Below are 15,044 nucleotides of genomic sequence, written 5' to 3' on the forward strand. Positions count from 1 at the left end.
TATTCTTGTTTCACTGTTCATTTATATTTTCTGGGGTACAACTGTAAATTGTCTCTCTCAATGCACTTATTATATAATGACAAGGAAGAATAATGATAGTGGTATTTGGAAATGTTTAAGTTCATTTATATTCCTTGTACAGATGGCCTCTGCAATCATAAGTAACGGAGAAATATCCAAGGAATTTTCAGGCGATTAATCCAAGTTTAAAACCAGCATCATCCCAAGAGCAAGCTGCAGAAAATGCCTGGAATGTTAATAGAAAGGAGTTCTAGAAGGAATACTCAGTTGTTGTTTCTTTCCCTTGAAAACCATTTACTGAAAGGGACGTTGTTGATTTATGGTGCCTTCTGTCTGTCTTTCCAGAACTCCAGCGCAGATCATCGGGTTCGACTGGACCTCGAGCTTTGGGACAAATTCAGTGAACTTGCGACGAAGTGCATTATTAAAATAGTGGAATTTGCAAAGCGATTGCCAGGCTTTACAGGTTTGACCATTGCAGACCAGATAACTCTACTCAAAGCAGCCTGCCTGGATATACTGGTATGTATTTTTAACATCATTGTTACACTATGGTATTTTCTATTCTTCTTTTTACTGTAATCAGCAGGGAGAAGGGGTCAAATACTTCCCTGGCCTTATGGTTGCAAAATTGAACTGGCTGGGTAGTCTGTACGGTCACGAGTGGACCCTACATGTCTTTGGACGTGTTATATGGGATGAGCGTACTTTTCAAAATGAGTCCTTACAGTTTGTGGGTTTCATTATAGTTGCAAGAAGGGCACATTTTGGTATTGTGGCACGAACTTGAAATATGTGCAACTTTGGAAAAATTTCCATATTGTTGACACTGAAGAGAGATCTGATTCTCTTTCCTTCTTCCTTCCTCCTCCCTCCAAAACCTAATACTCTGTATAAAGGATGCCTAGAAAGCCAGTCCACTGTATAATGTTTTAGGAACGTGCTGTACCTGTGGTCATGAGGTAATTTGAGGAACAAGATACAGATTTTCAGAGGGAGATATCTGTAGCCTGTAGAGGGGGAACTGGTGTGCCTGGAGCCCGGCAGACGCAAGCCTCCGGCACACGGAACCCCTGCTTTCACCAGTGCTGCAAGCACCCGTGGAAGTGGATGCTGTAATGGACTCGGTTCAGATTTTAGCTAAATGTCACTTAATTTTAAATAGGCAAGCATACAACCTGCAGCAGGGAGCTGTGCAGATGGGCTTGGAGTTTTTCTCCAGACCTTGCCACTATGTCAGGGCAAGCTGTCTTCCCTCCCTTTGTCTCTGGTTGTTTCTGTCACGCTGACCTTCAGAGGAACCCTCTGCATTTCTTTATTGAGACCTTAGGGGTCTTCAGGCTTTTAGCTGTAAATAGGCTTCTTATTCTTGGTCGTAGCAATAACTTTCAGTAAAACAGTTAGTATTTTCAGTGTGCTTTAAACGTATTTAAATGTTTTCTTCTGAGCACAAACCTTCAGGTTTTCATTGAGCCAAGCATGGCCAAGAAGCCCGTTGTGGAATGGCTACTGTAGATACATTTTTTTGGCAGAACACAGGAGTTTAAACTAGGGAATTTGAAATTGAAGTAATTAATCTTGGAATTTCTAAAAGTGCATTGCTTCAAACAAGATCATATTGAGGAGGACATGAACTGCTGTGACCTTTTCCTCTTGTTTTGTCAAAAACTGTTTAGAAGAATCGCATCTAGAGGACAGTGATGAGGGGATATCGTTCTCTGGCCTATAAAAAAAAAAAGGGAAGGTTGAGGTTGCCCTGTCGTGCTCGAGATTCACCTCTCGTTGTCCCCTTCATCCAAGCACTCGTTCAGACTTTACTATCTCATCGTTGCTGTGTGTGGGCCCTCCGCGGGGCAGGGCCATTCGTTACCAATTCCACGCCTGTCATCGCCAGCTCTGTCCTGATAAGACACAGTCACGTTCCCTGTAGACTCTGTAGACGTACAGTAATCGATAAACTGCGGTGTTACCTTGAGTGTGTTCTGCCAGAGGAATGGGACGGGAACTGCTTTGTGCTTTGCTGTTGTGACCAGTAACAAATGGTTAATACAGAAACTACCCCAAAATGATGGGGAGGAGTCAGGATGTAGCAAGAATCTGGCGTCTGAACTCTTTACCCCTAAAACTTCACCCCTTAAGCTGCCACCCCCTATGTGTTGCTGCCATGCCCTGGCTCCTTAGCTGCTGGAAAAAAAACGTACCCTAATTCTTTAGTTGCTCAGGATCCCACGAGCTCCTGGTGCTCTTTGTTGGGGTGTGTAGTGGGAGCTCACGCCGGGAGCATGCACACCCCCTCTGGTACAGGGTCTCCTCAGCAGCTCCGCTCGCTGCTTGCATCACCGACACTGGCTGGACGATATCAAGTATTTAGGGGTAGGCTTTCTGCTAGGGCTTTTATCAGAAGTGCCTGGATAAAGGCACTTCAAAGCCTTTGATCAAAGCGACTAAATAAAAGCCTAGCTGCCAGATTAGAAAAAAAAAAAATAATGAAGCAAGTGGTAAATGGTGACTTTACTTCAACCAAGTAATGGATTGAAAGGATTCACCACATTTTCTTTGTGGCCATGTGGCAACCTTCAAGCTTTAGTTACAAACTTTATTGAGACCTGCCACTCCTGATTGCCTGCTCGTTCTCTTTTTTTTTATTTTTTCACAAAGCCAGAGAAGATGTCGCATCTGAGCAAGCAGGGTGTAGCACGTGCCATAGCTACCCATAGCAAGGAGTTGCTGAGGCTTTTTCAAGAGCAGGAGCAGATAAGACATGGTTGCCGCAAAGAGTCCTAACTTTCCCGTGCGACATTTACACAAGCTTTATGTGACTATTTTACGTGCTCCTTAAAAAGAAAAAGGGATAATTACCGTGAGCACAGTAATGCGCAGTGCGCACGCTGCCTGTGAAATGCCCATATCCATTAAACTCACATCACCTGCACGTAATGGGAATTGCAGTGCAGCTCTGGATCTTTATTTAAGCTAAATTTCAGTACTTGGAGCAGTGTTTTAATAGTGTGTATAGCCCACCTCAGCAAACTAGTTCTCCTAATGATGAGGAGTGTTTCAAACGTTATATTTTGTACATTGAGACACGGAGTGAGCACCATTTATCTTCCTGCTGTCTGAGCCCCCGCTGTCAATGCCTGCCCGTGGTCTGCTCTGTGAGCACTGCCCAGCGTGGCCGCGAGCCTCGCCGATGTGCAGTCCCCTGGACATGTCCCCAGAGCCACAGCACGCAGGAGGAACAGCGTGGGGCTCCCAGCCCAACCAGGTGGGATGGCCAGGCTCCCCCCACCAGCAGGACCCCGGTTCGCTGCCCACCCAGCAGCGCTGTCTCTGGGCTGTGGGGAGTCTTAAGCCACGGGCTCTGCTCAATTGGTTTCTGCAGCTGTGGATGCTTAAACCCCCCTTAAACAGGCTGACAAATGAAATGGTGCCAGGAGCTCAGTAAACTCCGCTGGGTGTGGGCCAAAGAATTGTTTTATATACAAACAAGCAAAATCTCTGGAAGGGAAATAACATCGATCCTCACAAGGCAGCTGAAGGCGCTGATGGAGGATGGTGGAATTCGTATGTGCTCTGATGCCAAAAGTTTCAGGGATAAATATTACTAAAATTCTGTCAGTCGCCCTTGTAAAAGTGAGTGCGTCTGTCTGCCGGTACGCTGGTCTGGCAGTGGTCAAGCATCCCCAGCCTCACCGAGCTCTGGCAAAATGAATGTGGAAAGAGTCCAGAGTCCAGCCTGTCTTAAATTCAGTGGATAAAAACCTGAGTAGTTCTTGAACACTAATCCTTAATAATGTCATTTTTGCTTTCTGTGTAAAACCCTGCGCATTAATGCTAGGAAGGCATTTGTGTGTGCAGAACAACCCGTGCTGATGGAGTATGGCTGTGCTGTGAAGGTTTATTCGTTGTTTCAGAGTCACCTGCTTGGGAAACTGTCCCAGCCGGCTAAAGCAGCTAGCATCTAACAACAGGATTTCTTAAAAAAAAAAAAAAGAAAAAAAAAAAAAAAAAGCCCAACTTGCCTTAACTAATCTGTTTAAAATGAGTAACAGTTCTATGGTAGCAACAATTTTGTAAATGCAACTTTCTGGATCGTTTTGGTAGTGTGCATCTCGTAGGGTTTTTGCTTTGCACTTTGTAAGTGGCTCATAGGAACCCCAGATGCTTTAAGGTACAAGTATTCCTTAAAACAAAGGGTCCTTTAATCACGGGCAAGAACCTTATTTATTGCTGCAAGTGGCATGTGAGAGCAGAGTGACAACTAAAATACTTGGCTTGGTTACAAAATGTAAATAACACCGAGGACATTAGGAGGATGTCTTCTAGACAGCGGTTCAGTTTAAAATGGAGAAAGATACTGTGATTTCTTATTTTGAAGTGCTGACATTTCCCATATGTTCCTCAGTGAATATGAGCTTGAAATCAGCTTCACTTTGACACTGGAAGTTTGCCCAAGAAAGGTTTAGCAGCGAATCAGCAATATCCAAGGCTTTTCGCAGATCTTGATGAAGGGCACAAATTAAAAATAAAAAAAACCCAAACCATTGCAAGTGATCTGTCTTGGAGTTTAATAACAGCGTGTTGTGGGATAATGTCGAAGGAATGCGGGAGAAACCTGAGAGCCGACTGCTGCAGTCAGGCCAAGTGCATTGCAGAAAACACGCGGCAGGCTTCTCCAGCTGACGGCTGCCACACGTGCAGGTACGAAGCCTGAATTCTGCCTTTTCCAAACAGCCATCCTAGTTGCTGCCTAGGCCTGGAAGTAGCGAAATTCCATGAGATCTTTATGTTTCACTTATAAATTTTGCAAGGCCTCTGGAAGTCTCTTTCTGCGCGTGCCCACAGAGGCTTTAGAGTAACCTAACCCCGGATTCATTCCCGATGATGATCCAGCCTGGAAGTCTTCCTCAGTGTCAGTCTTGGGGGGGCGGTGATCTGGTAGGCCGTTGCTGAGCACCCCCAATCAGCATGGGGCTTCCGGCACCATGGGGTGCGCACGGAGAGCTTCACTGCGAGGGAGCCAGAGCCTCTTGTGTGGCAGAAGGTGTGCATTCAGCCTCCAGGTTTTTTTGGGATGACCGCTCCAGGGTACCCCTGTCCCTCTGGGCCAGGAGTCTCTGGGTAAAGTACCTCCAGGTCCTGCTCCGCTGATTGGTTGAGCTGGGAGTCCTGAGGGTGTGGACGGAGGAGGAACTCTCATTGCTAAGGCTTAGCAATTAAAAGAGCACCGGTATAAAAGCGTCCGCCTTTCTCCCCAGCTAAGCTAAGGGAAAATCGGTACCACGTAAGTAGTATGGAGCCTGTTCCTCCAAAAGTTGAATGTCCCATCATCACAGGCCATGCTCCCTTTTGGGAAGGCAGCTTCTGTATGTGAAAGTGTCAGACGGGAAGAGTTGCACTCCGGTTTCTTTTGCAGGCCGTTAGAGAAGTAAACTAGGTAGCTCTTACGTTTCTCAATAAATTTGCAAAGTTTTCAAACCTTGCATTTCTTGAAAACAACAAACTGCATGTTTCTTCTCCTTTCTATGCAATCCTTTTAATGATGTGAAAGGATAACCAACAGCGAGCTTTAGGGGACAGAACTGCCGGTGGGTAGCTGTGGTGGCAGCGCAGAATATGGGAAACGTGCTGTCTCTTGTTGACAGGGTGCCGGGCTTTGTAATGTTAATTTCTGCTAATAATCCTAAAATACACCTTGGCTGTTACACAAAACCTTTGGAGTTATCAGCAGCCTTTTAGGATCGCTTACATTAGTGGGGAATTTGTTGTCAGTGAAGAATTTGAGTGCCGTGCATTTGTGTTTGTGCCTCTCTTGATCATTGATTCAAGTTAATTTTAAGAGTAATTTTTGGTAATTCAGGGATAGGGGAACGATGTGAAGCATCCCTGCCCAACCTCATAGAGTCTCAGCGCTCCGACGTGTACCCACAGTGTGAAATAAGATTCTTGCCGAGATAGAAAATAATTGGAGAGCCTTCTGCAGAAATACACCCTGTTAAGTCTCTTACCAAAGAATTTAAGAAGAGAAATAAAAGCTTCCCTGTAGGTCTCTTACGTGCCATGTTCTCCTCGTTCTCCTCCCTGCTTATTTGGAGCAGCGTTGCCAGGGAAAGATGAAGGTGGGAGAGCCAAGCCCAGACTGGTCAGCTGCCAAGCGCTGGGGCCTCTGACTCAGGGCTTCGGCAGCTATAGGAATAATTAAAATTCTCCCTCTGCTCACTTATATTCATGTAAATCTCTTTTGTTGAATCTTTTAAAACAAAGTAGGATGGCTGTATGGGAAATAAATACAGTCGAGCCCCGAAAAAATACGGCTGAAGTCTTAGCTCAGCTGATCAGCTAGACTTCTGCAAGGCTTTGGGTTTTTTTTAGTTTAGGGATCAGCCTTCTCCCACTTCTGATTGTTTTAAACGTGAAGCATTGATATCTGTAATAGAAATGTGTCAACATGATGGACATCTCTTTTATTTGATCCCGAAGGCAGCGTTCATTAACAGCAGCTGTACGGATGAGCCCGTGCTGTACGGAGCCTGTCAGGGGACACGTCCTGGGTTTGCTCTGAGAGGCGGAAGCGTTTGCCCACGCGCTCTCTCCGACTACGCTGCCGCTGCACCGCCGCTGTGCCAGCGACTCTTGACACTGTGGCTACCCCAGGGGTGTTTGCTAACAAAATGCAGAGCATCTGCAGCGTTTTATTCCTGCGTTTTGCATTCCTCAGTGCCCAGTTAGAAGTGTGAATCCCCATCCTCCCCTCGAACGCTCTTTCGTGTGGAGTCAGTGCTGGGTGGCTGTCGTCACACACGTTAACTTGCCAAAACCAACACTGCCTGGGCTTGCACAGGAGGGAGCGGCACCGTCAGCAGCGGGAAGATAGGCTTTGCACCAGGCAGGGTGTGCACGTTTACCAGCACGGCCCAGGGCTCCAGAGCCTCAGGGAAGTCTGGAGGCCAGCAGGCTGGCAAGGAGGTTCGGTGTTACGGCACACGGAAGGAACAACCGTAGAAGAAGAAAAGCTGGGCCAACTCCTCGGGTGCTACCCTGTGGAGGTTCAGAGCTTGATAATCCACTCGGGTGCGAGCTCCCAGGCTGGCAAGACAGACAGCACTCTGTGGAGACTGGGGCTGCAGCTGCTGGGGAAATGGGGGGCTTTGCACTGCTCTCTGGGGAGCATTCACGTAGCGGTGTTTCCCCATCTGCTGCCACAGAAGAAAGGAAGGCACCCCAAAGCAAAGTTACGTTCAGCCTCTTTCACCAGCTCACAGCTGTCCGTGCTCACTCACACCGAGACACTTTCTTCTTACCAAAGATACAGTCCAGAGAAGCACTGTTGTGCAAAATTGATCCCCAGAATCAATTAAATATGTCTGTGTTTGAAGAGGTGAGATATTTTTTGTGATCTGGCTGGGTCAGACCAGTAGTGCAATAGCGTTTTATAGTGAAGTGCTTATACCATACTAATTAAAGAGAGGTTTATGTGAATATTATGGTAATACTGGTGATGTAAGGGGTGAGAATCACATAGGAGTTTTGATTATTTTGTAACTTGAGGTTACTTAATTTCTGCTATAAAAAGTACCCATGGTCAATCAAATATATTTATGTTGTACCAGAGAATTACTAGAACTGAACAAACCAGAGTTTGATTTCAGATTGTTTTGAGGTTACCATGTACTGCAGTTCTATGGGTCATTTGCTGCATCAAGAAAACGCAAGAAACTTCTCTGGATTGAATTCTTCAGATTTTTTTTTTTCTTTTTTTTTGGCCTTCCACAGATCCTTAGAATTTGCACAAGATACACACCAGAACAAGACACCATGACCTTCTCAGATGGCCTTACCCTAAACCGAACTCAGATGCACAACGCCGGATTTGGCCCGCTGACTGATCTCGTCTTCACGTTTGCCAACCAGCTCCTGCCTTTGGAAATGGATGATACAGAAACAGGTCTCCTTAGTGCCATCTGCTTAATCTGTGGAGGTACTGTACAGCATGGACTTGGATGCATTTGAAAAGGACAGATACGATAAGATCTTCATTCATGTTTTACTTGTTTTGCTTTCCTGTACTAAAACATATATATAAATTCTATATGTGTAATATTATTATATATGTTCTATAAATCACTTAACACTAAAGGTTTGTTTTCCACTGATTGTTTTATTGTTATGTTTTTAAATGAATCAAATTATTCTGTCAAGCAACTGAGCCTATTATTTGCCTGACAAAGGACTGCAGGATATATCCTGCTGCAATTTTTTTAAGCAGTTTATGGGTACCTGTATGAGTGAGCTTTGTTAGGGCAAGGCACTCGTTACAAAGCTTTTACTCGTAAATCATAGACTCATAGAATAGTTAGGGTTGGAAGGGACCTTCAAAGGTCACCTAGTCCAACCCGCCCTGCAAGGAGCAGGGACATCTCCAGCCAGATCAGGTTGCTCAGAGCCCCGTCCAACCTGGCCTTGAACGTTTCCAGGGATGGGGCATCCACTACCCCTCTCTATGAATATGCATGTAGTTACGTTCACACAGAAGTCATTGGTGATAACTTTTGTGAGGAAAATAAATAGATTGTACTTCAAAATTAGCATAGTGGCACTGATGACGTGATCGGGGAGTAGGGGCTGATTACAACTTGAAGGGGACATTGTCAAGTAAAATCAGGTTAAATCGTGGTTTTAAAACACAAAAAGCTCGGTCTTGGATAATTTCCAAAGTCCTCTGTAGATTTCTGTTATTTTAGTCCCTTAGTCTCTCTCCTCCTTTGCAAAATCTGGACTGGCAACAGAAATGCCCCCTGTTTAGTTGGGCCATTTTGTTGAAATACAAACTGGATGGAACTAGAGACTGTTTAAAAAACAAGAGTCAGTCTTTGTTGACAGTGCCCCTTTAGTACAAAACCGTTCTGATTTTATGTGTCTCTAACCACAACCCATCAAAAGCATCGATGGGTTCTGAGATGTCATTAGTAGGTGAGCGGTGCATCCTGGTTTATGGGTGACGTTTGTTGTCACTCAAGCGAGCACTGCCATCTGCTGATAGCTGATGGTAACTCACTTTATTTTAGTATTGATAGAAAAAAATCAATTTGCTGTAATCTCTTTGTATACCTAGGTAGCTTATCAGTGATGCATACAAAATTAATTCTGAAATACTGTTTGCAGCAAGGTGTTTTCCTTTTGGAGAAGGAGGTACAAGAGCAAACTGGTAATTCTGGACCACTCAAATGAAAAAGCTTTCCAGTCACCAGGGAAAAAATGAACCTAAGTTTCAGAAAGCCATGGTTTGGCCTCTTGGTATGGAATACTTGCTACAGAGTGTGGGTCATAAGTGGAGAGAAATACTAAATTCATGGAATTCTGATCAAGAACGTGGAGGAGCTTCTGTGATTTGGAGTTTGTAAAAAAAAAAAAAAAATAATTAAATCATATGAGTGATTTGATACTTTCCTACAGATCGCCAGGACCTTGAAGAACCAATGAAAGTGGATAAGCTTCAGGAACCATTGCTTGAAGCACTGAAAATTTATATCCGAAAGAGACGACCCAACAAGCCTCATATGTTCCCAAAGATCTTAATGAAAATCACAGATCTTCGCAGCATCAGTGCAAAAGGTACAGTGTCTGCCAGTAATTTAGCAATAGTGACTGTTACGTGTCAGAGGAAACTGGCTTGGAGCCCTGGGTTGTTGTTTTTTTGTGTATATCTAGGAAAGGTCCTTGTGACCTTTCTCTTCCCTTCTTCTTTATGTAACTCCCATGTTTAAATTGGTTTTACTTTCAACATACGCGGTGGTACATTCTTCTTGCAACTTACAGTGCAAATGATGATTAAGTGGGTTAACAAATCATTAGCATGAATTCTCTGTTAGTCATTTTAAGTCAAGATAAAACCCTGAATTAAATCTGTTAATGTTTACAGGGGAGTACAGGTCAACATGTACTTTGTATCACTAGTGGCTTTCAAAAAGCAAAGTCTGGTTACAGACAGCAGCAAACACTTGCGCATCCAGAATAACCCTAAGCTGTGGTCTGAAGTACTAAAGATTTAGAACTTATTTGATCCAGGATTTTGGAGATTCAGCACCTCTAATCCAAACTAACCGTGCTTACGCATGGATCAGCTTGGTTTTAACATCCTGGGTGGTCTTGAATGTGATCGATTGATCATGTGGAACACACAGAGTCTGAGTGCTATCGCATAAATTCTCTAAAGCGCAGGTGTAGGTGAGTGATGCTTTCATTTCGTCAGTGAGATTCCCCACTCTCGGCTCTGCCCCTCGATGGGTACAGCCTCGGGGAGGGGCTGGCAGCTGTTTGGAAAGCGGCAGCTGGCAGTCAGTGGAGCGTCAGCCCGTGGGCAGCCTCTGTGTGCACCTCTTCTGCCTTGTGCTGCGGGGAGGTACCCCTGGAGCTCCCCAAGCCCCAGTTTCAGATGTGTCCAGCTATTTCATCTGTGTTCACCTCCAGACTTCTGGGGAGCTGTACCAGAGAGGTACCAGCCTGCATACGGAGGGTCTGAAGTGCTACAAATCTTATTTTTTACAGCGGTTGATGCAGTTCTGCTTTCTTACTGTGCTTACTCAACTGTACAGATTTGCTACCCCTGGTAGATAAGCAAGCACTTGAGCTTGTGTGTACGGGTACCTGTGTAGCTATAGATTGGGTTTATGCTTTTTAAAAAATTACTAATGGTAACATGGCTTTTGAGAAGACATCAGGGGAAAAAAAAACCAGGAGTTAAATCACTCAAGTAAATACACTTGTTTTACGTTAAAACCTAAACCATTACACTTTAAACAATGTGTATGTAATGTTAAAAGATTAAGCTATAGCTCTGTTTATAAAAAGAGATGAGCAATTTAATTGGACTGATTAGTAACAAAATAATAACTTAGAAGGGAAACACCATAGCTGGAAGCAAAAGTATTCTAAAAAGGAACCACGTACCAGGTTATCTAAAGCCTGCACTTTACAGACCAGCAAAGCAAGCTCCATCCACCTTAATCTACAAAGTAAACTTAGAGCAGTACTGGGCTATAAAAATATTTAGGGGAGCCCTTTTCTTCTGCTGTTCCTGCTTCTGGGAAATCTTTTTCCACTTTCCTGCTCCTTTGCCAGAGCCCTCCAGCTCCTTAAGAACACATCTCTGTCCCTTTCTGTTCAAAGCACAAGAAAGGATTCTTCTCTCCATTCTGATATAAGTGTTTCACTTTAATGATATAATTAATGTTTTATAGCAGAACTAAATCATACCAAAGGACCGGTGATGTCCTGGAGGGGTGGGCATGTCTTGAGTTTCTTTTGAAAAGATGTACATTAGAAGATAATGACTTTCGATGGTACGTGATCCCTGAAAGCAATTACCAAAGCAAGCAAGAACCAAAAGACTGAGAAGGTCTCCTTAGAGTTCCTTCTACAGCTACATTCTTCTGTAGCATTAGAAGTATTGTACCAAAAGAATTAAGTGTTCGTGGGACTGAAGCAAGAGACCATCTTCAGAGTTCTCTTATCCCAGTATTAAATGGGATAGTTTTTTGCAAGACCTGGAGGGTTACTGTGGCTCTGTGCTAGGGTGACCACACACACTCTTGGTACTGCAGCTGACCTACTCCGTAACAGCAGAGAGCCGATCTGTAACGTGGCCACATTCAGTTCATCAGCACTGCTCGGACTACAGACGGTTTGCAGAGAACCTCTCAGCATAATTCTGCATTAATTAATTTATTTCCGATTACAGAGCTTGCTCCTTTGTTCCTAACAGTTATTTAAGAGACTTTTAAATCAGCATTCACTTGGAAAGTTGGTCGTTGCCTTTGTAGATTATTTTTGAAGCTCCTTGGTTAAGGCATGAAGGGCTATTTTCCCTTTAATTTTTTTGGCTCTTCTTGTCATCCTTCTCTTTTAAAAAGCCCAGATTCTTATTCCAGTAGACTCCAATTTTAAGATGATCAAGAATCCTATGCAACGTGTTAGACCAGTTATTTGAATGCTGAGGTTTATGGCTATAAATCGTCTGACGTTGTCCTGATAAGAAAAATCTTTTTCCCATCAGCAGCAAAATATGTAAAGCATGTTCATGCCACAGCATGGAAGAGAATCTTTACTGTATAGTCTCACTTTATTTGAGGTGTAATTCCAAAGTAATCCTGACTCTATATGGTCCGCACTGCTCAGTAGTTGAACGTCTGTTTGTTAACTTACAGCCCTTCAGCTGTATCACTTGTGTAGAAGAGAACGTTGTAGTTACTGAAGCTGTGTTGGTGTTACTGCTGACTGGTTAGGGCTTTCTGAACCCCGCTTGCCTGTCGCTGTAAGTGGCAGCAGAGTAGAGCAACCGCAGCAGCTGAACCCGCCTGCACTACAGGTCAGGCTTTTCCCAGTAACAGCCTTTCTTTTCACTGAGTTTTGCCATCCAGCATTTAAGGATTCCTGCGCTTGTAGTAACTTACTAATCTCTCAGCATTAAGTGCTCCGTGTCGGGCAGGGTCTTGGCCATTTTTTTTAAATGCAGGCTTCCGCTCATGCTGTACCGCTGCATCCTAACGCAGCACAGGGCTTCCTAGGAGCACCAAGCAGATGTCCCGTGCAAGTTACGAGTGACCTGCGAGGCGTCTGCCTGTTCATGCACTCTTCCCTGTACACCTGCCATGGTCAAGCAGCCGTAACACATCTTGGGAGCATCCGGCACTATTGTGTGGTTTAGCCAGATGGGTTTTTTTGGGGGATTTTTTTTTTTTTCCCCCCTAAACGAGTACTAGGTCGGGCTTTATATAGTAATTTTGTTGAATCCTACACCAACTAGCCTGCAAAGCTGTCTCTGTACAGAAATAGCCGTTGCTGTACTTGACAAGGCAAAACACTGAACAGTTAGCTGCAATTGTGTCAGATGTAAACAGCATCAGTGTTTCTGTGTACATCTGTGGTTAATTAGCACAAGAGACGATGCCTAGAAACTACAGAAGGCAGCTTCACAAAAAAAAGTAACCTTTTTCCTGAATTTGTTCTTTTATAAGACAATTGTTTGTTAAATTCTGATTCTTATTTCACAGTTTTCTACATGAGAAAGAAATGTTCTGACTTACATTGCTCCAGTTGTCTTACAGGATTTGCCTCCCCTATTTAACACACATCAGCCAGAATTTTTTTTCATTCTATAGTCTTGGCAGATCCAGTGCAGATTAAAAACTGTGAAGGGTATTCCCATTTATAAAGACGTGCTCACAGTTTAATTTTTCAGTATAGTTTGGTGCTGTTTTGCTTCCTTCTATGAAAAGCAGCAGATCATCCAGTTGCCCTGTATTGTAATATCAGATGCTACATCGTAATTTTAAATTAATTTGTTAAGGAGTCCTCATCTCACTCCTTTTTCTTGTCATGAATGAAGTAGCTCACTTACTGCATCCAAAATTATGTAAGTAAGTATAGAAGGAGACACCAAATCCATTAAAATAACATATCCTGAAATTACTACTGACGATGCTAACAAAAAGGAAATTGTATGAATCATATTAATGGAAAGGACTTTTTGTTTTCTTTCTAAAGGTGCAGAACGTGTCATTACATTAAAAATGGAAATTCCTGGATCCATGCCGCCTCTTATTCAGGAAATGTTGGAGAACTCTGAAGGACATGAACCACTGACACCAACCTCAAATGGAAATACTGCGGAGCACAGTCCTAGTATCTCACCTAGTTCAGTGGATAACAGCAGTGTCAGTCAATCCCCTATGGTGCAATAAGACATTTTCCAGCTACTTCAGACATTCCTAATACCTTATGTACAGGGATGAAAAGCAAGAAAAAAAACCTTTTTACTGCTGCTTAGTTTCTGGACTTAATATATATCTATATATGTGTATATATATATAGATAAGAACTCAACAAGGACCAAGAAATTTTCATATGTATCGATATATACTCCTTGCTGTTTAAACTCTTAAAACTAGAAAATGCAGACTTTTGAAACTCTAAATCAGCCATTTCATGCAAAAAAAATAGTTAAGCTTCTGTTTTCTCCTCTGAACATTCAAGATTGCATGGTGACAAGACAGATCTCAAACTTTAAATTCTGGTTGCATTTCTGATGACTTTGTACATACAAACGTATGGCTGTACTTTCTATACTGGATGTTTGGTGCTTTCCTTTTGTCTCTCATACCCAAAACGATCAAGACACCAACCAATATGAAATGGACTACTGTACACATCCAGAAAAGGAAGTTTAAAGGACCGTCTGATTTAGTTTAATATAAAAACTTGTCTTTGATGTCCTCAATTCGCATCTCCTTCCTCGTAAAAAGTATACGAAAAAAATCACTGCGCTAGCAGGAAAGACATGGGTATCAGCGTTAACTGCCAGATCAGTTACTCAGATGTAATTTGTTCCACTGTTAACGTCACTTTAAAATTTAAAGAAGTGGTTTCTTACCTGGCTGGTGACCTAGCGACACAAATCACTACTCCATTTCTACAGTAATGATAGCCTCCAAGGCAGAAACACTTTTTAGTGTTACCATGTTTTTGTTTACTTGTTCACAAGCCATTAGGGAAACTTCATGGGATGATAACCAGCAGACTCATTTACAGTTTTTGCATCGGCGAGTCTAGGGTATTTATTTCCTTAAGAATCGCCCACCGGGAATTAGCTGGGTTATCCAGCCTTCCAGGTGCTACGGAAGTACAGCTAGGACTTCTCGAAACACAAGGAGAGAATCTGCCTTCTTGGCCTTGTTAAATCACCATGAAGCAGAGTGAAAACTGTGGTAGAATGGTTAACAGATTTAAAGTGTCAGTTTCTTAGGTTTCATTTAAAGCACTAGTGGATTTTATTTTTTTTTTTTTTTTATATATTCTAGCAAGTCTGTGATGTACTTTCACTGGCTCTGTTTGTACATTGAGATTGTTTAACAATGCTTTCTATGTTCATATACTGTTTACCTTTTTCCATGGAGTCTCCTGGCAAAGAATAAAATATATTTATTTTAAAAAAAAGAAGACTGTGTAAAAGTAGTCCCTCTAGTCCA

At 43.1% G+C, this 15,044-nt stretch overlaps 1 protein-coding gene across 3 annotated transcripts in view; it reads left to right on the forward strand.

Moving 5' to 3' along the window:
- RARB (retinoic acid receptor beta) overlaps positions 1-15,015 on the forward strand; it is a 323,548-nt gene extending 308,533 nt beyond the window's left edge. For all 3 annotated transcript variants that reach the window (XM_086742686.1, XM_086742687.1, XM_010121458.2), the window contains 4 exons: positions 367-543; positions 7,795-7,999; positions 9,475-9,633; positions 13,564-15,015. In XM_086742686.1, the coding sequence (XP_086598812.1) occupies positions 367-543; positions 7,795-7,999; positions 9,475-9,633; positions 13,564-13,760 (738 nt within the window). In that variant the 3' untranslated portion in view covers positions 13,761-15,015. The remainder of the gene's footprint in view (positions 1-366; positions 544-7,794; positions 8,000-9,474; positions 9,634-13,563) is intronic.
- The last annotated feature ends 29 nt before the right edge of the window (positions 15,016-15,044 follow it).

This window comes from Chlamydotis macqueenii, chromosome 2, assembly GCF_036417535.1.
Source record: "Chlamydotis macqueenii isolate bChlMac1 chromosome 2, bChlMac1.mat, whole genome shotgun sequence".
NCBI lineage: Eukaryota > Metazoa > Chordata > Aves > Otidiformes > Otididae > Chlamydotis > Chlamydotis macqueenii.